The 24,045-nt window shown below is 38.7% G+C and overlaps 1 protein-coding gene across 2 annotated transcripts; it reads right to left on the bottom strand.

Annotated features, from left to right (window-relative positions):
• On the bottom strand, positions 206 to 23,685 carry LOC109223946 (probable serine/threonine protein kinase IREH1). 2 transcript variants are annotated; one of them, XM_019388450.1, is made up of 19 exons: positions 22,736 to 23,685; positions 21,676 to 21,746; positions 21,405 to 21,587; positions 19,924 to 21,312; positions 14,236 to 14,408; positions 13,801 to 14,044; positions 12,730 to 12,822; positions 12,516 to 12,656; positions 12,347 to 12,439; positions 10,320 to 10,524; positions 9,908 to 9,993; positions 7,081 to 7,169; positions 6,096 to 6,147; positions 5,934 to 5,990; positions 5,651 to 5,824; positions 5,483 to 5,560; positions 1,368 to 1,557; positions 1,202 to 1,280; positions 206 to 563 (listed from the first exon to the last, which is right to left on the bottom strand). In XM_019388450.1, the coding sequence occupies exons 1-17, from the start codon at positions 23,394 to 23,396 to the stop codon at positions 1,474 to 1,476; spliced, it is 3,873 nt and encodes a 1,290-aa protein (XP_019243995.1). In that variant the 5' UTR covers positions 23,397 to 23,685; the 3' UTR covers positions 206 to 563; positions 1,202 to 1,280; positions 1,368 to 1,473. The 2 variants fall into 2 exon arrangements, with proteins under 2 accessions (XP_019243995.1, XP_019243994.1); XM_019388449.1 differs by lacking the exon at positions 206 to 563 and having other exon boundaries at positions 1,049 to 1,280.

Genomic DNA, 24,045 nt, shown 5'->3' on the forward strand with positions numbered 1-24,045 from the left:
TTTTTTTGTATATCTGTATTTCGCCTTGGTTGTATTCGTTGTTCGAACGAATAAAGCCTATACAAGTTGCATCCTTTATATACACCCTTGTATTTCGCCTTGATTACAATTGATATATGTTGTATTCGTTGCACGAATGAATACAATTGCACGAACAAATACAGTTGATACAGGTTGCATTCGTTTCGCGAACTAATACAATTGATACAGATTGTATTCGTTGTGCGTTTGAATACAAGTGATACAAGTTGATGACAATTCAGCAGTAACTATGAATGATAATTAGGCAAACTATAGTTAGTAGGCTCTAAACTATAGTACTTTATAAAAATTCCTCCTTATTTTATTTGGGTATTGCACCTAAACATTCTCCATGTACTTAAATGATAACCTTGGAGGAACCAAAACTCGCTTTAGTTCTGTCCATTTTCCTACAGAATACAATGGACAATAGTAAAAGTCGGACAGCATAAACTGTATATGATGGCAGCAGCAACTTAACTCTTCTCCAGATTCTCCATACCATTGATTGTACCAGATAGGAAGGGTTGAGTCTAGAATTACTGAAAACAAATTCATTGCTCTGAGTCACCATTGTCATCGACTCGTACCAAACACCAAATCATACACATTTCATAATCCAAAGAAAAATATAAAAAAGACGGAGTATTTTGAAATTCTCATGGTACTTCAAGAATTGCATCGATTATGCAATCATAACTATTAGAGAGGCTATAAAAAAAGAAAAGATAGTCCATTCTGGACCAGGTAAGTGTTAAATGCAATTTGTCTAGGCATCTTGTATTAGCTTAAAACAAACCCTCCCTAAGGCAAGGTACTGGCAAAATAAAATCAATACTTGTACATGCAAGTGTGCACATAAAAAGAATAGGAAACTTTTCTTACTACTGCACTGATTATTATTTTAATTTTCCTCTTCTTAGCAAAGGCCAAAATAACAGATAAGAGAGGCCTTAGACTAATCTCAACTCAGCAAAATTAGCCAAGACCTGGAGCGCAAGAAAAAGGTTAAGCAGATACTTGCACGAACGAATAAAGCATGGGATGTGTTTTTATTGCTGTGGAGGGAAAAATATAAGTACAATCAGAGGCCCTAATGCCAATGACTGGAGGGGCTCTCGCGGCTGTGCATGAGAACAGAAGAGTAATAAAAACTTAATGAAACAACTCAAACCACAACCTCACAGCATGATACGTGTTTGTATGACAAAACACATCCTTCAGTAGTCAGTCACAGTCTTTAAGCTGCTTATATATATCTGCAAAAGGACGACAAAAGGTTTCAATCATCTTCTAAAGCATAACAATAGTGCTACAGAATAGAACACTATGAGGCAAGTACATACATTTACAAGGTATACAGACAGGAGATGATTGGCCGGCCATCCTTTTCATCACTTTGGCCCAAAAGAAAAATTAAATCTGATACTCAGACGTGCAACTGCCATTTGGCTATGCATTAGGATTTGTCGGCTGATCATCTTTCCAACCTTTCGAAAGCAAATCATAATTGATTGATGCAAGCTGGGATAGATTCTGCAGGAAGAAAAGTTAATAAAATTTGACCAGCCAATCAAATATGTAATGGCTCCTTAGCACCAACAGAAAACATAACATATAGCAAATGTAACAATTGATTGATCAAAGCTGAAAGAGAGCACCAAAGGAAAAATCATATAGAACATCGCGAATCTATGTTGTAGCGCAAAACAAGGAAGCACATCAGATGAGGCAACATACAAGTATTTTGAGGATATTTTCTTTTTTGATATTTTTCCAGTCATGTGAATATATGTAACTAGTCCTAGTCCCCTATGTAGTAGGAGTAGATTATGTATTATGTATAATTATAAATAAGACTCACTGTAGATAGGTTATGTAATATACTTCACAGTGACCTTGAGGTTGAAATTTATATGGAGCAACCACATGGTTTTGTTGCTCGAGGGGAGTCTAATGGCCTTGTATGTCGCTTGCGCCAGCCACTTTATAGTCTAAAGCAGTCTCCTCAAGCCTGGTTTGGTAAGTTCAGCACAGTGATCCAAGAGTTTGGCATGCCTTATAGTGAAGCTGATCACTCTGTGTTTTATTGGCATTCTGCTTCAAATCTCTGTATTTATCTGGTCGTTTATGCTGACGATATTGTTTTTACCAACATTGAACAGGATAGTATTACTAAGTTGAAGAAACATCTCTTTCAGCCCTTTCAGACTAAGGATCTGGGCAGATTAAAGTATTTTTTGGGTATTGAGGTCGCTCAGTCTAGCTCAGGTATTGTGATCTCACAACGGAAGTATGCCTTAGACATTCTTGAGGAGATAGGAATGACAGGTTATAGACTTGTTGACACTCCGATGGATCCGAATTCTAAACTTCTGCAAGGACAGGGGAGCCTCTTAGCGATCCCGCAAGATATAAGCGGCTGGTTGGTAAAATAAATTACCTCACATTGACTAGACCTGATATTTCCTTTCCTGTGAGTGATGTGAGTCAGTTTATGGATTCTCCCTGTGATAGTCATTGGGATGCAATTGTCCGCATTCTTCGGCATATAAAATCAACTCCAGGCAAAAGATTATTGTTTGAGGATTGAGGCCATGAGCAGATCGTTGGATACTCAGATGCTGATTGGATAGGATCACCTTCTTATAGACGTTCTATGCCTGGATATTGTGTCTTAGTAAGAGGTAATTTGGTGTCTTGGAAGAGCTACAGAATGTGGTTGCATGGTCTAGTGCAGAAGCAGAATATCGAGCAATGGCTATGGCGACATGTGAGCTAATTTGGATCAAACAGTTACTCAAGGAGTTGAAATTTGACGAGATCAGCCAGATGGAACTTGTGTGTGATAATCAAGGTGATCTTCATATTGCATCAACTCCAGTGTTCCATGAGAGAACTAAACATATGAGATTGACTGTCACTTTGTCAGAGAAAAGATACTCTCAGTGGTCCTTGTATTAGTTACATAAACAAGCTCAGTACATATGATTTGTATGGACCAGCTTGAGGGGGAGTGTTATAATAGTTATGTGAATATATGTAATTAGTCCTAGTCCCGTATGTAATAGGAGTAAGTTACTTATAAATAGGACTCATTGTAACATAGTTAATACATCAATAATATTTTTCCCGTGTATTATTTCTCACATTTCTAGTCCTACAAATATTAGTCGGCGTTATCTTAGTTTTGCATATTTTGAGATTAATAAACATTATTTTTTGATAAGGTGAGATTAATAAACATCATTGTGAGGCTGGAACCCTATTTGTTCGGAATGAACCTTTGGGTTACTCTCAAGCCACGGTAATTTTTCCTTCTTCAATTTGCATCTTTGGTTCTTTTTTATCGTTCTTTATGGGTGATTGGTTTTGATACACCAATTGTTTTTCAGACATACAGATAGGACAGTAAAATTGGAATTGCATTGCATGAATGACATTAATCAATTTATTTTCAATTATTACTCGTGTTATAACCTGAATTATATCACATTGTGTTCTATTGCCAAATTCATGAGTTCTAAGAGATTATACATCTGCCGGGACAACTCCTCCATGAGATAATCATCATTGTTTTACACACCTATAGACAACTCTTCCAGTGTATTGGAAGTTTACATGACCAAACCATCTGAAGTTCCTCTCATTATCTTCTGACAAATGTGATAAGTTTTAAACTTATCTAATATTGTAACACCAATGTCTAGCTGCTGGCGATCCTACCCAGTATAGGAATTGGATATTTAGTAAGTTATGTTAGGAAGGGAGTACAGAAACGCTTGTTGGGAAAGCGGAGAAAGACTATAAAGGAGATTTGCTTGGTGCTGATTTAGAGGGTGTTAGGATTGGCTTATAAAAAGTAGCTTTTAAGCTGAAAGCCAAAAGTCATAAGTTGGTAATACCCAACTTTTGGCTTTTGGCTTATTTTTGTACTTTTTATACCTAAAAGTAAGTGCTTTTAAGCACCTTTTATCATTGCCAAACACCACACAAATTAAAAAAGTGCTTAAAAGCCAATAAACACTTAAAATAAGCCAATCCAAACACCCTCTTAGCTCTACTAGACTAGATGCAACTACCCAGGCATCCAATACACTAACTTCTGGACTTAAACGACATTCCCTCAAGGATACATTAGTGTCTTTTTAGTGAAGGATTTTCTTATGCTCGAAACATGGGTTCTAGAATTTTTCCGTTAATGGGTTTACTTGTACTAGAAAAAGAAGAGTCCCGATGAAGGATTTGTATCAGAGAACTAGTCGATAGATGTTATCTAGTTACACCCCACAATGGGTTCTAATTTACAAAATCGCATGTTTATGTTTATGGAACAACACATGGCATTTTTCATTTTTTCTTTTTCTTTTTTTGTGTGTGGAGAGAATCACTCAGTGCAGGGATCACGGAATGATTGGTCCACCAGAAAAGGAATAAATGTTAAATTCAATTTTGCTTCATTTTCATTCACTTGATTCATTTTAAGACATTATATATTCTTTTATCTGCATCTCAACAGCACTAGTCTTGTTGATTTGTTAGCCTTAAAGATCCAACATTCACTCAGATGTAACATTGCCGGTTTCCAACAGTTCTATAAAACTTGCCTTTCACATTGGTCGGTATCCTCCTATCACAGGACACTCTCATAGCCCTCTTTCATTTCAACTGTCATTTTTCCAATCCATCATTCTATCCTCTCTCTTAGAAAGCTGAGACTAGACATTTGAAATTTCTGCACGTAAGCGCCGCAAATACATCTATGGTTCAATTTTTTGGTTGACTATCTAACTGGTTTCCTCAATTATAGCACAAAATGATTTGCAAATACCATACACCATGAAATTTCACCTCATATGCTATTGGTCAACTCATCCATAACTAAGTGTAAAGGAGTACAAACACAAGGCTAATCACTAGTGTAAACCCATGGCAATTTTTTTAAAGAATGATGCACGGTTATAGAAACTCTTTTGTATCCCCTCCCACTGTCTTACGACTCTTTCCTACATATCATTTAAGGCACTTATGCTATTTGATATGAATTCCATTCTTCTCCCTTACCCACCAACTCACAAAGCTATTTTTGCACTCAACCGTACTCTTTATCCACGTGAAGATGTTGCTTCGTCTCTTTAAAAATTTCCTTCAGTTATCTTAGCAGAAATATAAAACTCAGTTGTAGATCTATTAGGCACAAATCCAAACTAATCTTTTGTCACCTGCAGGAATGTCCTAAGTCTAAGCTCTATCACTTTTTCCTGGTATGACTCATAGGTTCAATACCACAATTGTTATATACCAGAATCAAGAAACTCTTTACTTGTTTAGCATGCTTTCTCTCCTTGTTATAACATTGAAAAGCTTAGTAAGCCAAAATGACACAAAGCGATAACAATCAAAAGCAAAGGAAGCATGTATCAAGTGTCGTGAATCAAAGTATAATCGAACATAAAATTACCTTGAATGAGAAGTTACTAAAAGAATAGTTGATGGAAGAGCCTGATTCAAATTCTGCAAGACCGCCACACTCATCAACCTGTTCAGCAATGCATTGAAGTTAAACACACACACCAACAAAATATCCAGATTCCCAAATAAACCTAAAATACGTTGGTCGTAAACATACCAGTTCATCATGACGATTACTTAAACAACTGCTACTACCGCTAACACTACCATTGTCGCTAGAATCCTCAAATTCACTGGCTGCATATACATGTTCATCTGAAGGATTCCAAGAGAAGCGACTGGTGAAGTAACTTGTATCCAGTGCACTTTCTGAAGCAGGCACAAATGCAGCCTGAGAAACATACAACCGTTGGTGCAACAGCGATTAGCTTACGAGGGACATCATTGATCTATCAGCTACTATACACACAGCAAAAATGAAATAGAGATTGCAGTCAAACCTTCTGTCTAGCAAGTGTGTCCCAGTTAATATCTCTAAAAAAGGGGTGCTGCTTCACCTGCATGAGAATTATTTTTGTTTCCAGATGAATTCCAAAGATTTAAACTTTCAAAGAATGAATAGAACTAGGTTCATATCAATGTTGATAGCAAACGAATGTCACCTCTGAGGCTCCTCCGGCTCCAAGTCTCTGGTTAGGATCTTCTGTTAGTAACCTGAAATTGACAATGACAGCAGCCTGAAATTGAGAAACGGATAAGATATAGTTCTATGATACATCTGTTAGACAGAGAAGAAAGTCATGTTTAATTTTATATTTTTGATATGTATTTGTGTTTAATTTGAGAAGAGAGTCATGTTTTATTTTTCTATTTTTTTATAGATAACTGTGCTTAATGTTATTAAAGCTTGGTCATCCTAATTCAAAGAACTGAGACGTAGACAAGGCTAGTAAAATCTGAGTAAATGCACTTGAGGATAATAGAATTAACTCCACTTGATAATAGTATTGGGATGAAATGGGCACAAATAGAGCCAAATGGATCCAGCGGAGTCACTTCGCCGACCAAAACCTGTTTTGGATCAGGCATAGTTAATTCATTGAACTCCATATCAAATAGTAGGTTCGAAACCCCCAACTCATTCTCATTTGGCAGAAGAGATCTACTTAGTGATATGACTGGTCAAAATTATTCTTTCTGCGGTGTCCCTTTTTTTCCTGTTCCTGAGAAAAGGATTTGTTAATATTAAAGAGTCCCCGGAGAAAGTAGTGTCCACCTTCGGGAGTCGCCAAGTGCATCCATGCACATGAGAACATCAAGGTGGAGAAAAATTAGCTAAAAGCATTTGAAATTTGCTATAGTGTCACAACCGTGTTCAGATAATTTACAAATAAAATTTTTAATATATTTTTTGGATAAGGTCAGGTAAAATAAATCTTGTAATGAAAACATTAGTGTTGTCAAAACCAATTTAATGATCCACTGCCTCTCGGAAGTCCATAAAACTGATTACTCACATAGGAAAATAACATCTCATAATTCACGCATGCTTCTGCCCAGAAACAAGAGAAGGTAAAAAAAAATACTCACAGCTAAGAAGCAAGATTACGTTGGGATTCAAAAGATCAGCCAGAAAGATTCTCTTACCGGTTAATCAGATCATGCGCCTCAAAACTCATTTCCTCAGGAACTCCAGGCCAAGGTATATTACAATTGAGAATATTGTCGAATATTTTCTACATACAAGAAAAGGTTAATACAAAATTTAGAAGTGCTTATGCAAAAACATCAGCATAATATATCCAAGAAAATATAGAAACCGCTAAAAGAGTGCTACTGTCAGCAATTAACTGTTTATATACCAAGTTCAGAATTTGAGAGTTACATTCACTGTTGCATTCAATAATTAACGTCTAAAATTGTTAAGTGTAATCAATAAAGACTCTTAAAAGAAATATGAAAAGAAGACAGCAAGTTATTCGACAAGAGAAAGTATTCCATCAAATAATCTCCATAACAACAACAAATCAAAATATGTGATTCAGATTCACTAAAGGAAATAATAATCCAATAAGAAGGTAACTAACTAATGGTATTTGCTTGCGAGCTAATTGTTTATTGATTTAAGAAAGCAAAAGAATAAAGCAGCCAAATGGTTATCAGAAAAGAATAAAGCGGTCAAATTTAACTTTTTCTGGTAAGTACTAATATAACTTGAAGACAGGGCAGCCCGGTGCACTAAGCTCCCGCTATGCGCGGGGTCCGGGGAAGGGCCGGACAACAAGGGTCTATTGTATGTCAGCCTTACCCTACATTTCTGCAAAAGGTTGTTCCATGGCTCGAACCCATGACCTCCTGGTCACATTACAGCAACTTTACCAGTTACCCCAAGACTCCCCTTCCAGATTTCATAAATTTGTCATGAGTATAACAAGGATTTATTTAGTTGATCCCAACGAGTTTCGGGTTGAGGCATAGTTCATTGATTGGTAACTCATACCATGAAATAGCAGTTCACAATACCTATAAGTGATGTTATTAGTAATAGATCCATAAACATCTAGCAACGAAATTCATATAATTTACTAGGACTTCCTTTTTGCTCTTTAGTTTTATTATTAAACTCATTTAATAAACAATAACAACGACTACGCCTCAATCCCAAACAAGTTGGCGTCGGGTATATAAATCATCACTGCTTCATTTAAGCTCATTGACAATCTTTATTGCTACATGTTTTCTTATTATCTTGCTGTTGATACTGCTTGTTCCCTTATTATCTTAGATGTTGGTATTGCTGGTTGTTACTGCTTTCTTTTTCTTTCCTTGAGTCGGGGGTCTATCGGAAACAGCCTCTCTACCCTCAAGGTAGGGTAAGGTCTGCATACACACTACCCTCTCCAGACCCCACTTGTGGGATTATACTGGGTTTGTTGTTGTTGTTGTTGCTTCATTTAAGCTCAACTCATATTATCACTTATACCAAATAAATGAAAAGTGAATAAGAGAGTGTATATATGCGCGCGTGCGCGCGCGTGTATATATATATATAGATAGATCTATAATAAAAGTTCTCTACCAAATCTAAAACCTATTCCCAACTAGTAGATATCACCAATATGGATCTTTTTCTTCCATTGTGTCCTATATTTAGCTAACTTTGCACTGATTCCAAGGATTGTTCTATAAACTGAATTATTTTTTTAGAAGGTAAAAAAAAAACTTTTAACACTAAACAATACTATTTTTTCCCACCTACCCCTAACCTCCAACCTAGCAACACCTATTGTCTTTCCTCCTTTGGTGACTCGAAGTCCCAACCCTCACTCATCAACTCTAAAAAATGCTAAGTAAACTAGTTATCATCATGTAAGACATATTTACTCAAAAAAAAAAGCAGCTTAAAGTCTGGATAACACGCAAAAAACTATAAATAAATCAGAAAAGATGAAGAGTCAATGTGAGGGCAAAGAATGTCCCAAGTGCTACAATGGTGACTCGAAGTCCCAACCCTCACTCATCAACTCTAAAAAATGCTAAGTAAACTAGTTATCATCATGTAAGACATATTTACTCAAAAAAAAAGCAGCTTAAAGTCTGGATAACACGCAAAAAACTATTAAATAAAGTAACTAGAAAAGAATGAAGAGTTCCAATCGTAGAGGGCAAAGAATGTCCCAAGTGCTACAATGGTGACTCGAAGTCCCAACCCTCACTCATCAACTCTAAAAAATGCTAAGTAAACTAGTTATCATCATGTAAGACATATTTACTCAAAAAAAAAAGCAGCTTAAAGTCTGGATAACACGCAAAAAACTATAAATAAATCAGAAAAGATGAAGAGTCAATGTGAGGGCAAAGAATGTCCCAAGTGCTACAATTGTGAAAGAAAAAGCGAAAACGCAAAAACACGCTACTTTCTTTAAAATGGAGATCTAAGTACATCGTTTTCTCATAAATACATTTAGGTCCTATTTGGTTTAATCTTTTTCACCTGATTTTATGATTAAATCAGTTCTATTAATTAAATCGGTAATCATTTGAGGAAGTCGTTCCTTTTTACTATATCCACATATTTCTCAAAATTCAGATGGTTAGTATGAAATCAGTTATTAATGTACGTTGAAGCAATTAAAGTCGGTTTCATATTCCAAGTGAAACAAGCTGTTAGGAGATGAGTATATTTCCACCAGATAGAAACTAGCATTATTTCAAGTATTTTCCAACCTTATAGCTCCAATTTTAATAGGATGTCCCCGAAAGGACATTTCAAAGTATTCCAAAGACTATGCCATCTCTTCCCACAATTGAAAAAATTGCGTAGGCAATATAGAGAAAGATTTGAACATAACATAAAGCATAAAGAATAATAGTTGTTCATTCTTCTATATAAACACAAAAACTGATCAACGATATACACTCATAATGTCACATGGGACAATAAACAATAAATACAATTTTACAAAATATTAACCTGAGGGTGCTCCGCATTGAAAGGTGGAATGCCAACAATCAACTCAAAGAGGATAACACCCACAGACCACCAATCAGCCGTGAAACCTGCAAAAAAAAATTAAGCTGTGGTAACCACTTAACCAGTAACATAATGGCACCAAAGAAGAATGTTATCACATCCAAATAGTTTTCTTCCAGGTTAAAGATAAATCTAAACCACAAAGATATGACAACTTAAACAGAGGCTTAATACGAAGATTTGAATATCTCTAAACCAAGCAACAATTTCGACAACTGAGATTCATCATCTTCCATCATGGATGACAACAGGATGATATATATCTGATTGCTTCATCTGCCACTTCTCAAAAGATAAATTAGTAGTTCATTGCCGTTGATGGCAGACAACAACAAATAAGAGAAATACATACCATGCCCTGTTCCTAGAAGGATTTCGGGTGCCAAATAGTCTGGTGTGCCAACAGCAGAACGTTTCTCGCGCTTCTCCTGCTGACGCTCAGGTGCCAATAACTGAGATTCATCATCTTCCATCATGGATGCTCCACTGACTGCCGGACCAGACAAGTCATCTGTGCTATTGATAAGACCAACTTTAGAAAGCCCAAAGTCCGTCAACTGTAAACAATAGCACCATTATAGCTAACTCATCAGCACGAAAACTGCACGCTTAAACATGATAATGAACTTCAAACCAGAAACCACAAAAAAAACAGGTCAATCAGGAACCTTTGCACTTTAGCTTGACTACTATTAAGATCTATAGGCAAAAGAGCAGAATAATAGAAATTCAACCTCACTAACAAAAATACTTAATGCATTTCAAGCAAGTTTATCCAAAGATGAGCTGCTTTTTAACAATGGCAAACATCTGTACATCAATTGACAAGACCTGCTTACATCAGCAAAAACTATGAAATAACACTTCAGTGACTTGCGCTTGAGAAGGGATAATTAACATAAGCATACTCGACCCAAGCAACAACAACAAACCCAGTGTAATCCCACAAGCAGGGGTTTGGGGAGGGTAGTGCGTATGCAACCTTACCCCTACCTTGTACTGGTAGAAAGGTTGTTTCCGGTAGACCCTCGGCTCCAAGCAAGCGACCCAAGCTCAAAAAGGAAACAAATAATATAACGATGGAAGGACAATACAAGTACGGAAAAAAAGGCTGAATTATATAACCCCCAAAAGAACTGTAGAAACAACTTGACTTAAACCCTATGCACTAAAGGGTATATTACTTCATTAAAACCCTCAATTGCTTTTATTTATTAGAGGATTTATCATGTTAGATTCCATTAAAGAACCTAAGAGTGCTTTGGCAAAACGATCTGTGGTTACGTAGCATTTCAGAGTAAGCTGTTACACTTACTATGCAAATAGTCATATCCATGGCAACAAACTATTGTAAACCAATATATGTTTATCGTGTTTCACTGAATGACGTGTTCCATAACTTTTAACTCGATTAAACAGTTGCCTTAATTATTCTATATTCCAAATCCAGGCCTTTATTTTGGTCAAGATTGAAATGCATAGCAGAATTACCAACTTGATGTGACAAGCCTGGCCCAAGCCCACTCATGAAATTTCCCAGTTCGATACTGTGAATTACAGGTTGACATTCACATACATCCCTGACACGCTGGCAAGCTACACAGTTAACAACATGGATACCAAGCAATTTTTGATAGCCGATAAATCCCGAAAACAAGTAGGTGCACGGCCGAAACTTGGTAGATATTAGCTCCGCCCCTTTGCCCTTCACTTAAATACCAGACTTTGTCCACGCTGGGTTTGAACTCGTGACGTGCGCCTAACCCACACATCACTCGTCGTACTCTTACCACTGAACCAAAGCTGGGGGGGGGGGGGGGGGGATGCAACATGGATACCAAACGTGCACTTGCTAAGATAGAAAGAAACAAGCTGGAGGATCTAAGAGAACTGTCTTCAAACCAACAAAGTAGGGGAACCAATAAATTGTCCCCCCTCCCCCCCCAATTCCCAAAAAGTTGAAATCCAGAACTAACATATCTGGAATACAAGTCCAGTTAAAACAGTCATATAACTCCATTTCACTCAATCAATCAATTGCACCTCAATCCCAAACTAGTCGTGCCTACTATATGATTCCTCTATAACCATTCTGCTTTATCGTGGCCCATTTCACAATTTGTCTTCTAAGATAATTAGGGGGTTCTCTACTACTCGAAAGTGCTTTTAAGTCTCACACTCATCCCTACACCGATATACAAGTCTCCATCCAGACTATAAAGACTCCTCGCAAACACGAAAAACTGACGTGTAGCAACACCTAAACCTTAGTCTCAACTTATTGGTATCACCAATATAGATTCTTTGCTTCCATTGTGCTCAGTTCTTTAAATCCGAATTGACAGCACTTATAAAAGTAAAATATAAGAGAAACAATACCTTGATATGACCATCATGAGCAATCAACAAATTGTCTGGCTTTAAATCACGATGAACCACTCGCAAAGAGTGCAGATATTCCAGAGCAAGCACCTGATCAGCTCAGAGTATCAGATTTATGTTTAACCATGTTGTGCACATTGATTGTAAGGGAGATATAAATACTCACTACTTCAGCGATATATACACGAGCAACATCTTCATCCAAGCAACCAAGATTCCTCAACAATGAATACAGGTCCCCCCCATTCAGGTATTCCATCACAAGGTACAAGTTTTCACGGCAAGTAAAAGAGTAGAAGAAGCGAACCTAATAAGTAAGAAATTAGTAAAACAGTTTATCATGTCTAGAAGTAAAAGCTTTCTCAGTTCACCATGCTCACCACAAAGGGATTGCGAACCGATATTAAAATATCGCGTTCCGCCAAGATACTCTCAACGGCATTTTTGCGTATCATATCTGCCTTCTTCAAAACCTGTAGACTAAACATGTAAGTTGGACAGCCACAATAAACATCCTTTTCTGACACACAAAATCAACACTTGTGCAATTAAGATATTGACTATAAGGCTAAGAAGAGGTGGGATCACAAAAGCAGCATACTCTATCACCAGCACCCATGGAGGGCCAAGTTCTTTCTCACCTTGAGTTGAGCAAAAATTTCATGTATGCTCAAAAAAGTATAAAGCACAAATAAGGCATAAAACCAAATTCAACTGAATGAGACAGTAACTGATGCAGGAAAGCAGAATGGTTCTCAACCTAAATCGTCGTTCCACAGACCAGAAGCTTCCGAGAAGTAAAAATAATATCATCAGAGAAACCAACAGACATGCCGACAACATATATCCAGCAGAATACATGTGGGAGACCTCAGTTAAACGATGAAGAAATCACACCTCCCCTGCTCAAGACCTTGAAAAGATATAGATGTGCAGACGCCTTTTTGATAGGAAACTGAAGCACACATATATACATCATAAAGTTAACTATGCAACTCCCTGGAATTGCCAAAAGGCAATTGGGTAATGAAGGTTTTAAGATGGTTTTTTTAATATACTGTTTATGTATTCTTTTGGTTCTAAATGTTCTCTCGCCAATCTCTTTCCTTTCCTCTTCCTCAGGTTATGGTGTTCCCAAGTGATGAAGAACATCTTGCCGTTGTTACATAATCCTTCAAGATACATCCCCAAATTCATCATAAATTCCTCTTCTAGAGATGACAAAATGCATATGAAAACAACTTGATGACATGGAGTTCTTGTTTCAGTTGTCTCTTGGCTGGGACAAAGTTTTAGAGGTGCTTGCTCACATATCACATGAAAATCATCTTAAAAGGAAAGGAAAACACGACAGAAGGTTGATCAACACAAAAATAAATTAAAGAAAATAAAAGGCTTACGAGAGTTGATCAACAAAAAAAGAAACTCCTATAGCAAACTGTCAGTAGTACCTTAATTGCAAAGAAATCTCCAGTTGCTCTCTTTTTTGCCAAGAAAACACGGCCAAATGCACCACGACTAATTGGTTTTATTATCTCAAAGTCATCTATAGAGGTACGGTCTTTCGAATGAATAGGGCTGGTTCTCAAGCTACGTACAACATCATCTTCCAAGGGAGCATCTTCATCAATGACAGTGCTAGTGATATCAACCTTGTCATCATCAACTAGTTCGCATAGTTGCAAATACTTCTCCCTGAAGTAGAAAGACAAAAGTATTATTCCTTCCTTTTATTTCCAAAGTATTATTCCTTCCTTTTATTTCCTAAGTATTATTCCTTCCTTTTATTTCCTCCGTAGTCACCGCCTGATGTCACAATTCTTATAATTTATCTTTTTCTCGGAAAGCACCAGCAGGGTTAAATCACAAGCAAGAAACTAAATTACCTTATCAGCTTTTCTATGCGGGTTCCAAACGTTTCCACTGTAAGTGCATCCAACTTTCTGCGTTCCGTCACAACTTTCAGATCTTCAAGGCAAGAGAGCAAATAGGACAGAGACTGATCATCATCTAAAGGCGTATTTGCCACACATCGAGCAATATCTGCCAGTTCATTCATCTGCAACATAAAAAATTATAACATCAAAATGTCAAAATTCAGAACTCCTGAAAATATGTGTGAGAAAGCACAGGAGAAAATATATTATTAATGTATATTCATATGTTACAATGAGCCCTATATATATACACACATAACATGTCCTACTCCTAATATATATTGGATTAGGGTTATTTATTTACTCCTATTTACATGACTATTCTAACACTCCCCCTCAAGCTGGTGCATATAAATATATGTACCGAGCTTGTTACATATGTAGTTAATACGAGGACCAGTGAGGGACTTGGTGAAAATATCTGCAAGCTGATCATTCGACTTCACAAACTTTGTAGCAATATCTCCCGAGAGTATCTTTTCTCTAACAAAGTGACAGTCAATCTCAATGTGTTTAGTTCTCTCATGGAACACTGGATTTGACGCAATATGAAGAGCAGCTTGATTATCAGACACAAGTCCCATCTGACTAATCTCACCAAATTTCAACTCCTTGAGCAACTGTTTGATCCAAATTAGCTCACATGTCGCCATAGCCATCGCTCGATATTCTGCTTCTGCACTAGACCGAGCAACCACATTCTGTTTCTTGCTCTTCCAGGACACCAAATTCCCTCCTACCAAGACACAATATCCAGACGTAGAACGTCTATCAGAAGGTGATCCTGCCCAATCAGCATCTGAGTATCCAACGATCTGCTCATGGCCTCGACCCTCAAACAATAAACCTTTGCCTGGAGCTGATTTTATATACCGAAGAATGCGAACAACTGCATCCCAATGACTATCACACGGAGAATCCATAAACTGACTCACAACACTCACAGAAAAGGAAATGTCAGGTCTTGTCACTGTAAGGTAATTTAATTTACCAACCAACCGTCTATATCTTGCAGCATCGCTAAGAGGCTCCCCCTGTCCTGGCATAAGTTTAGAATTCGGATCCATCGGAGTGTCAACCGGTCTACAACCTGTCATTCCTGTCTCTCAAGAATATCTAAGGCATACTTTCGTTGTGAGATCACAACACCTGAGCTAGACTGAGCGACCTCAATACCCAGAAAATACTTTAGTTTGCCCAGATCCTTAGTCTGAAAGTGTTGCAAGAGATGTTGCTTCAATTTAGTAATACCATCCTGGTCATTGCCGGTAATAACAATGTCGTCAACATAGACCACCAGATAAATACAGAGACTCGAGGCAGAATGCCGATAGAATACAGAGTGATCAGCTTCACTCTGAATCATGCCAAATTCTCGAATAACTGTGCTGAACTTACCAAACCAGGCTCGAGGAGACTGCTTTAGACCATAAAGTGACCGACGCAAGCGACATACAAGGCCACGAGACTCCCCCTGAGCAACAAACCCAGGTGGTTGCTCCATATAAACTTCATCCTCAAGGTCACCGTGTAAAAAAGCATTCTTAATGTCCAGCTGATAGAGGGGCCAATGGCGAACAGCAGCCATGGATAGAAAAAGGCGGACTGATGCTATCTTAGCCACAGGAGAGAAGGTATCACTGTAATCGAGCCCAAATATCTGAGTATATCCTTTGGCAACAAGACGAGCCTTAAGACGATCAACCTTACCATCCGGACCAACCTTGACTGCATACACCCAACGACAACCAACAGTAGATTTACCTGAAGGAAGAGGGACGAGCTCCCAAGTACCACTCGTATGTAAAGCAGACATCTCGTCAATCATAGCCTGTCGCCATCCTGGATGAGACAATGCTTCACCTGTAGACTTAGGGATGGAAACAGAGGACAAAGAAGATAGAAAAGCATAATAGGGTGATGACAAACGATGATAACTCAAACCGACATAATGGGGATTAGGATTAAGGGTGGCCCGTATACCTTTCCGAAGTGCAATCGGTTGATTAAGAGGAGACAAGTCCGCAGTATTAGCAGGGTCAGGTGCAGGACGTGAATCAGCTGGACCTGATGCTGGGCGCGGACGACGATGATATGTCAAAAGTGGTGTTCCTGTGGCAGGGAGTCTAGGAGGAGCCACACTAGACTCCTCAACGGCTGGAATGGATAAGACTTCTATAGCGGAAGGTGAAGGAGGAGCTATAGGAGACTCGGGTAAGACTTCTGTGGCGGAAGGTGAAGGAGGAGCTATAGTAGACTCCTTAAAGGTCGGTATAGGTAAGACCTCAGATATATCAAGGGGGTCAGAAAGGTCAGAAGAGGTAAAGAAAGGTTTAGACTCAAAAAATGTGACGTCAGAGGACATAAAGTACCTACGAAGATCAAGTGAGTAACAACGATAGCCCTTCTGAACACGAGAATAACCAAGGAAGACACACTTGAGAGCACGAGGAGCTAACTTATCTTTCCCAGGGGCTAGGTTATGAACGAAACAAGTGCTCCCAAAAACACGAGGGGGAACAGAGTATACGGGTGATTGGGGACACAATACTGCATACGGTATCTGATTCTGGATGGGAGAGGAAGGCATCCGATTAACTAAATAACAAGCTGTGAGAACTGCATCGCCCCAAAAACGCAGCGGAACATGAGATTCAATGAGAAGTGTGCGAGCAGTCTCAATGATGTGCCTATTCTTTCTCTCTGCAACCCCATTTTGCTGAGGGGTATAAGGACAAGAGGTCTGATGAATAATTCCTTGAGAAGTCATAAACTGCTGAAATTGAGAGGATAAATATTCTAAGGCATTATCACTGCGAAAAGTGCGAATGGAAACACCAAATTGATTTTTAATTTCAGCACAAAAATTCTGGAATATAGAAAACAACTCAGAACGATCTTTCATTAAGAAAATCCAAGTACATCTTGAATGATCATCAATAAAACTAACAAAATAACGAAATCCCAAGGTTGAACTGACTCTACTAGGACCCCATATATCAGAGTGAACTAAAGAAAAAATAGACTCTGCGTGACTCTCAATACTACGAGGATAGGAGGCTCGGGTATGTTTCCCGAGCTGACATGACTCACACTCTAATGTGGATAAACTAGACAAACCAGGCACCATCTTCTGAAGCTTGGATAAGCTTGGATGTCCTAAACGTTTGTGAATTAGGTCCGGAGGATCTGTAACTAGACATGCCTTGGAGGATTTTAGGGAGTTAAGGTAGTAAAGCCCTTCTGATTCAAGTCCTGTTCCAATCGTCTGCCCTGTACTGCGGTCCTGCATAATAAAAGAATCATCAATAAAATATATACCACAATGGAGGGCACGAGTCAAACGACTAACAGATGCAAGATTAAAAGGACAGCCAGGGACATAGAGAACGGAATCTAGAGTGACAGAGGGTAGGGGATTCGCTTGTCCAACTCCTTTTGCTTTGGTTTGAGACCCATTGGCTAAAGTAACAGTGGGAAGAGACTGTGAATACGCAATATTTGACAAAAGTGATTTATTACCAGAGATATGATCAGAAGCGGCTGAGTCCACAACCCATTGTCCAGGAGGACTAGACTGGGAAACACAAGCAAAAGAATTACCAGCAACAGAAGTATTAGTCTGAGCAACAGAAGCTACTTGTGGAGATGTCTGCTTACTTGCTCGATACTGAAGGAACTCATTATACTCCCCTTCAGATAAAGAAAATCCCTGGTTACCTGTAGTCTCAGTCTGAGCAACATAAGCATTTTTGGTTGGGCGGCCATGTAAAGAATAGCATACATCACGAGTGTGTCCAAGTTTATGACAATAGGAGCACTTGGGTCTAGATCTTCCAAAACGACCTCCTCCTCGTCTATTTTCCATAGTATGAGATGCCCGATTGTCCACTGATTGGGATACGAGGACAGATGAGTCAAGTGTCTGTGATGAGCTCACTGGGTGACTAGGTGCTGCAGCAAGGCGAAGTAATCGAGAGAATAATTCATCAACTGAGGGGACGGTTGGACTAGCCAAAATCTGGTCACGTACTGAATCAAGGTCATTAGGGAGTCCAGCGAGTGTAAGAACTAGAAACATCTTCTGTCGTTGCTCTTGTTGTTTTTCAATACTAGCAGAAACTGGCATCAACGTCTCAAATTCTTCCATGACTGCCTGAACTTGTCCCAAGTAAGTAGACATATCTAATTCCTGTTTCTTCAAGCTTGTCATTCGCGATATTACATCATAGAAACGAGATATGTCATTAGTGTATAGATTACGAGCCTTTTCCCAAACTAAATAACATGTCTGGAATGGACGGAACAAGGGCATCAACTTGGAATCAATAGATCGCCACAGGATACTACATAACTGAGCATCGACCTTCTCCCACTGTGTTTTGGCCTTTTCATCACCTTCGCTAGCCTTTTTTGTTAAATGATCTTGAACTCCTTGACCTTTACACCACAACTCGACAGATGAAGCCCAATCTAAGTAGTTTGAACCTCCCATTAAAGGTTCTGAGGTAATCATAACACCGGAACTGCCAGAACCCGGGTTTCTAGACCCGAAAGCATCGACTCCCAAAGACATGGTTGGATTATCACCAAATAACAAAAAGAATCAACTGAAAATTCTCTGAAACAGATGAAGAAAACACTGTGTTTGCCGGAAAAGTACTGTAGCTGCCGGAAAAATCAGTGTAGTCGCCGGAAAAACTCAAAGTGGTCGGAATCAAACGAAAAAGGTATGGACAGACTCGGAATTACTAGGCGATCAGACTGTCCAACTGGAAGATTTTCAAAAAATGGCCGAAACAGTGCTCACGCGCCGGCGCGTGGGGGCGCGTGGGTCAGATTTGCCGGAATATCGCCGGCGCGTGAGGGCGCGTGAGGTGGTGTTTTCCGGTGGGGTTTACTGGGGTTTGGTCGCCGGAGCCTTGGGAACCCTGTGGTGGTGTTGGTTTTTGCACAACACTGATAATTAGTGACTTTGACGCAATTAGTCACTTAGGTCACCGGAAAATTGCACGGTGACTGAGTTGTTTCTTCCCGGATATCGTTGGAATGACGCACAACGATAAATTTCTCACGGTTGCTCTGATACCATGTGAGAAAGCACAGGAGAAAATATATTATTAATGTATATTCATATGTTACAATGAGCCCTATATATATACACACATAACATGTCCTACTCCTAATATATATTGGAGTAGGGTTATTTATTTACTCCTATTTACATGACTATTCTAACAATATGGAAGCAGGTTATTTAAAGAAGTCAATACCAAATATACTACACTAACACGAGCAACTGTAGGATATAAGATAAATATTACTGAAGCTTTACAGTGAGACAGGGAAATATCATTATAAACTCTATTTCAATCAATATGTTGCAAGAAACACAAGGTTCTCAAACTTCAAATGGAGCAACTCCAAAGAATAAGACGGAAAATACAGCTCAAATCAGAACTGAAAATGCTAATCATATTTCCACTTTAATAACAACTAAGCAATTACATATAATAAACCAGTGAAAGATATATACAAGTCCATGCAGCCGTTGACCGCTGCAAAACAAATTCTTACCTTGATCACCAAAAAATAATGAAATTAAAAAGTAGGTAGTAGATATGTATTGGCAGCTACCTGAGGGAGATCGTCATGCTCAGAGAAACCACCTTTACCTGCCAATAACAGGTCTATCTGACTGGTCCTTGGTGTCTGCAAGGGGGACCTAGGGGTCATGCTACCTGCAGATGATGTTGTCATTCCTTGATCTGACTTTGGTCCAAAGCGGGTTTTACATGACATAGTGGGTAAACCTTTAAGTTCATCCATGAACATAGAGTTATCTGCTTCAGGAAAAGAGTCCAGCATGTCTTCTGAACCTCTGCGTGACCAATCACTAAGCTTTGGAGAGAAAGGTTCAGATTCCTCGGTTACACTAGAGTTTGATATTTTTGCGACATCTGGACTTCCAACAGTTGGCTGGAAGTCTTTCTGTGAAAATGACTCCATGAGCTTCTCAAGAGTATCTGCAATTCTAATCAAGCGCTCATTGACACTAAGACCCTTTTGATCACAACGATCAGCAATAGCACAAATTCTGGAGTGGTCTTCCACATGCAAAGTGGGAACCTCCTCCTCACAAATGCGACAAATTATTGAACTTTCATCTGATACACTTGGTTGATCACCCCAGTGGCCCCAAGAAACTTTATACTGGTGCTTGGAAGGAATTGAAGAGTGTGCATGAGAGTCTTTAGCAGAAAGAAGCTGAGGATGCTTGGCAGCAGCTAGATCTACATCAGGAGTTCCTCTTTTGTTCATAAATAGCTTTGAAGGTTCAATATTGCCATCAATCGTGTCCTCCTTGGTTGGAGAAGCTTGTTTGGGACTTTTTACTGCTGGAGTTGGAAGTTTCTTCCAGGATGCCATTCGATCTTCCCTTCCACCAGGAGACTCCAAATTTTTTAGATTTTCAGCTTGCAAGGCCTGAGAGTCTCCTTGCTGTACAGCCTGATCTCTCTTCCACTCTAACCCATGTTGTTCCTGACTATAAAATTTTCTTGGGGCCGGCACCTTTGGGAATTGCATAGGACCAGACATCTTACTATTTCTTCCCATGCCTGGAGAAATGCGTTTTTCCACAGGCTGCAACGATTGACGAAGTTGAAATACAGGTTCATCCTCAGCAAATGCACTTTCCTTGTGGAATTGAAGCAATCGTGTACACCTTGTAAGTATAAAAAGCATCCTAGTATGCAGCTGCTTCAGTGTACCCATTGGAAGTTCCTGGCGTCTGTCATCCAGGTCCTGAACAATCCCCTCACATTGGAGCCAAAATTCCCCCGGTGATGTCATTGCACAGCTCCGAGCCAAAACCAGCAAATCTTCAATCGTTTCCTGCCATTCTGGATGAGTTTCTGCATTTTTTTCCAGAACTCCAACCAGATCTGCCGCGAAAATACGCAGATCAGAGTCCACTTCCTCCTTTGCTTTGTCGAACTTTGCTCTAATCATCGTTAAGACCTCCTTTTAAAATTGCAAGGAATTGGTTATAGTTGAACCAATATTAAGATCATTCATTACTAACTTAAAGAACCAAGCACAAAAGATTACATTACCTCTAAATTGTTTAAACCTCGAGGCTTCCAGAATGGATAAGGCCGTACACCTTTGGAATTAAGTTCATGGGAGAAACTTTTTATATCTGCAGGAGACCTTTTCCTAGGTGCACTGGTTACCCGCAGTATAGCTTGAAAGCGAGGTGATTCGGACTCCTTTGGATTATCACATTCATAAGATGTCTACAAAGCACATTTTCATTAGACTACGGGTAACGCTACAGCAAGAAAGAATCAACTAATGCAATAGGTATTCATTAAACCTTTTTACCTTCAATTCGGGAGTACATACATCTATGCCTCTGAGACCTCCAGAATGGCCCCAAGATGAATTGAATTGCCCTATCAAAACAATGCCATAAGCAAATGAAAATACTTACTCATCGTGAACCCCGCAAAAATCTATAGTCAATAGGGGAATAAGGATATGAAATTTTGGATCATGAGTTCATGTAAAGTTTCTGAGCTCTCAGATGATGTCCACCATTATCCAGATAAGTCTAATAACAAATTAGCTCTCAATCTTTTTTTCAAGCTTATTAGATGGTTTCTGTAACAAATTAATTACGCTAGTGAATTATCAGCAAGCAACAACACATTTCCAAGTAGGAGAAAATGAAAGGACAGAAAGAGAACTTTTCGACTAGAATTTACATAATACATAAAGTTGTGAGCAGTCTAGAATTTGATCCCTTTTATAGCAACTAAGGATAACGAACATGCTATCAATTTCCGTCATCCGAATGCATTATTGCCAATTTAAATTTTTTCCCTATGTTAATTTGTAGCAGGATAAATGGAGACCAAAACAAAAGCAACCAAAAAAGGGAGCAGGGTGGCATAAGGTTTAATTACCCACTGTAGTGAAAAAGTAGTTGTACAATATCTTGTGAACTAAAAAGCATGGGAGAACCAGCTGCATTTCCTTAGTCTAATGCCTATTCTCTTTCCTCAATGTTCCTGCACTACGTACATAATGTGTTTAGCAAGCCAGCTAATTTCGTACTCATGAACCTTTATTAGCCTCTGCGCATTAATGAGAGAGCTCTTATGTACTATGACAACAGCTAGACCTTTTTTATCAGTAAGCAAGACATTTCATTGCTATTAATCCTAGCAGGATTACATAATGCCTCATTTATACCTCTTCAGCTGTAGTGCTACTATTTTTTAGCAAGAAACATGTTGATTCCCGACATGGCTCGGTTTTGTAATATGAGTCATTATATGAGCCTAAATTTGTCACTAAATCCGTATTTTAGTTAAGGGGAGTCTCTTCAAGTTTTTTGCGACAAAATTCAACTGAATTGGAATGGCCAGAAGATTCTAACCTGCTCCAGAAGATGATTCATCACTCTGCAGCCTTGATGGGCCTGGTATATGTGGGCTTCTCTCCTTCAATGGAGCATTCTCGGGAGACCCCAATACTGACTTCTTTTCATCCTTCTTCACTAAACTCTTCATGCCCGAACCAGAACTCAATGACGGCCCATCACCGACAGTCTTAGACAAGTTGCTGGAACCTAAAGCATTTCCTTTCTCTCTACTACTACTCCCATATCCAAAAAAGCTCTCCTGCGGCAACGGCCCTGATCGCGTTTTAATTTTATTCAAGCCCAACGATGACGCCATTATCGGTGACAACGGAAAAGAAGCAGTAGCCCCAGCAGCTTCTTTAGTAGTTTCCGTTACCCCTCCTTTCTTCAAATTGAACGTTGCCGCCGTTTCTTTTTTAACTTCCACACTACTTGGACTTTCTTTGCCTTTATTAGTAGCATCCTTATCCTTTTTCTTCCTGTCTTTGAAGCTAGCAGCAAAACTTGACAAGGAAGTAGGTGTACTTGGAGAGTTGTCCTTAGACTTGCCTTTCTTCTTATCGGATCGGACCGGAGAGTTGGAGTTGGACCCGCCGGATCCTGGACTATTGTAAGATCCATCTGGACTTGAGGTTTCCGATTTCTTTGATGAGAAAAACCGACCTTTGAACACCATCTTAGTACAGTAACTGATTTTGATCGCTAGGGTTTTTTTTCCCTCTTCTTCTTCAGCTATAATTTTTGAAGTGAATGAATCACAGCCCCAGCAAGCATCGAAGATGAATGCAGGGGCTGCGATGTTGGACTAAAGCATGAATGAGTGAAGATGCGGAGTTTGGACTGAACTTTCCGTTTCTGTTTCTGTTTTTTTTTTTTTTTTTTTTTTTGTGTGTACTCTTTTGGAAAAGAAGGAGCGGATTACTGAGCGGAATGTTAGGGGGCGAGGATGTGATGGATAAAGAAGTGGGGTTGAATTTGAAGTAGACCAGGAAAAGACAGACACTTTGACAGTTGAGGAAGTTTCTTATTTTATATTTTAGTTTTTTGAGTTGGAGTTTTCTTATACTTACATCTAAAATAGAAATATTAAAGAAAATCATGGATATATTTATTTATTTATATGGATAAGGTTGAAAGTAGTCAAATGGTTAGATACGGAGAAAGATGTTTATTTATTATGATCGTGATTATGGAGTACTATTTTAATTTTAATATACTGACTTCTTATAATTTATTAAGCACCCATGTATATCAAACTTTTTTATATTTATATAATGTTCAAGAGTTTTAAAATTTTAATTTTATTTAACTAACTAAATCTAAAT

The sequence above is a fragment of the Nicotiana attenuata genome, chromosome 3 (genome assembly GCF_001879085.1).
Source record: "Nicotiana attenuata strain UT chromosome 3, NIATTr2, whole genome shotgun sequence".
NCBI lineage: Eukaryota > Viridiplantae > Streptophyta > Magnoliopsida > Solanales > Solanaceae > Nicotiana > Nicotiana attenuata.

What these genes read in the sequence shown, in the direction of transcription:
- LOC109223946 (XM_019388450.1), bottom strand. Translation starts at nt 23,396, where the DNA reads ATGGTGTTCAAAGGTCGGTTTTTCTCATCAAAGAAATCGGAAACCTCA. An exon ending in CTCATGATGGTCATATCAAG is followed by an intron (nt 10,525 to 12,346) that starts GTATTGTTTCTC and finishes TATTGTTTACAG; the next exon opens with TTGACGGACTTTGGGCTTTC. An exon ending in GCGCATGATCTGATTAACCG is followed by an intron (nt 6,148 to 7,080) that starts GTAAGAGAATCT and finishes TGTCAATTTCAG; the next exon opens with GTTACTAACAGAAGATCCTA.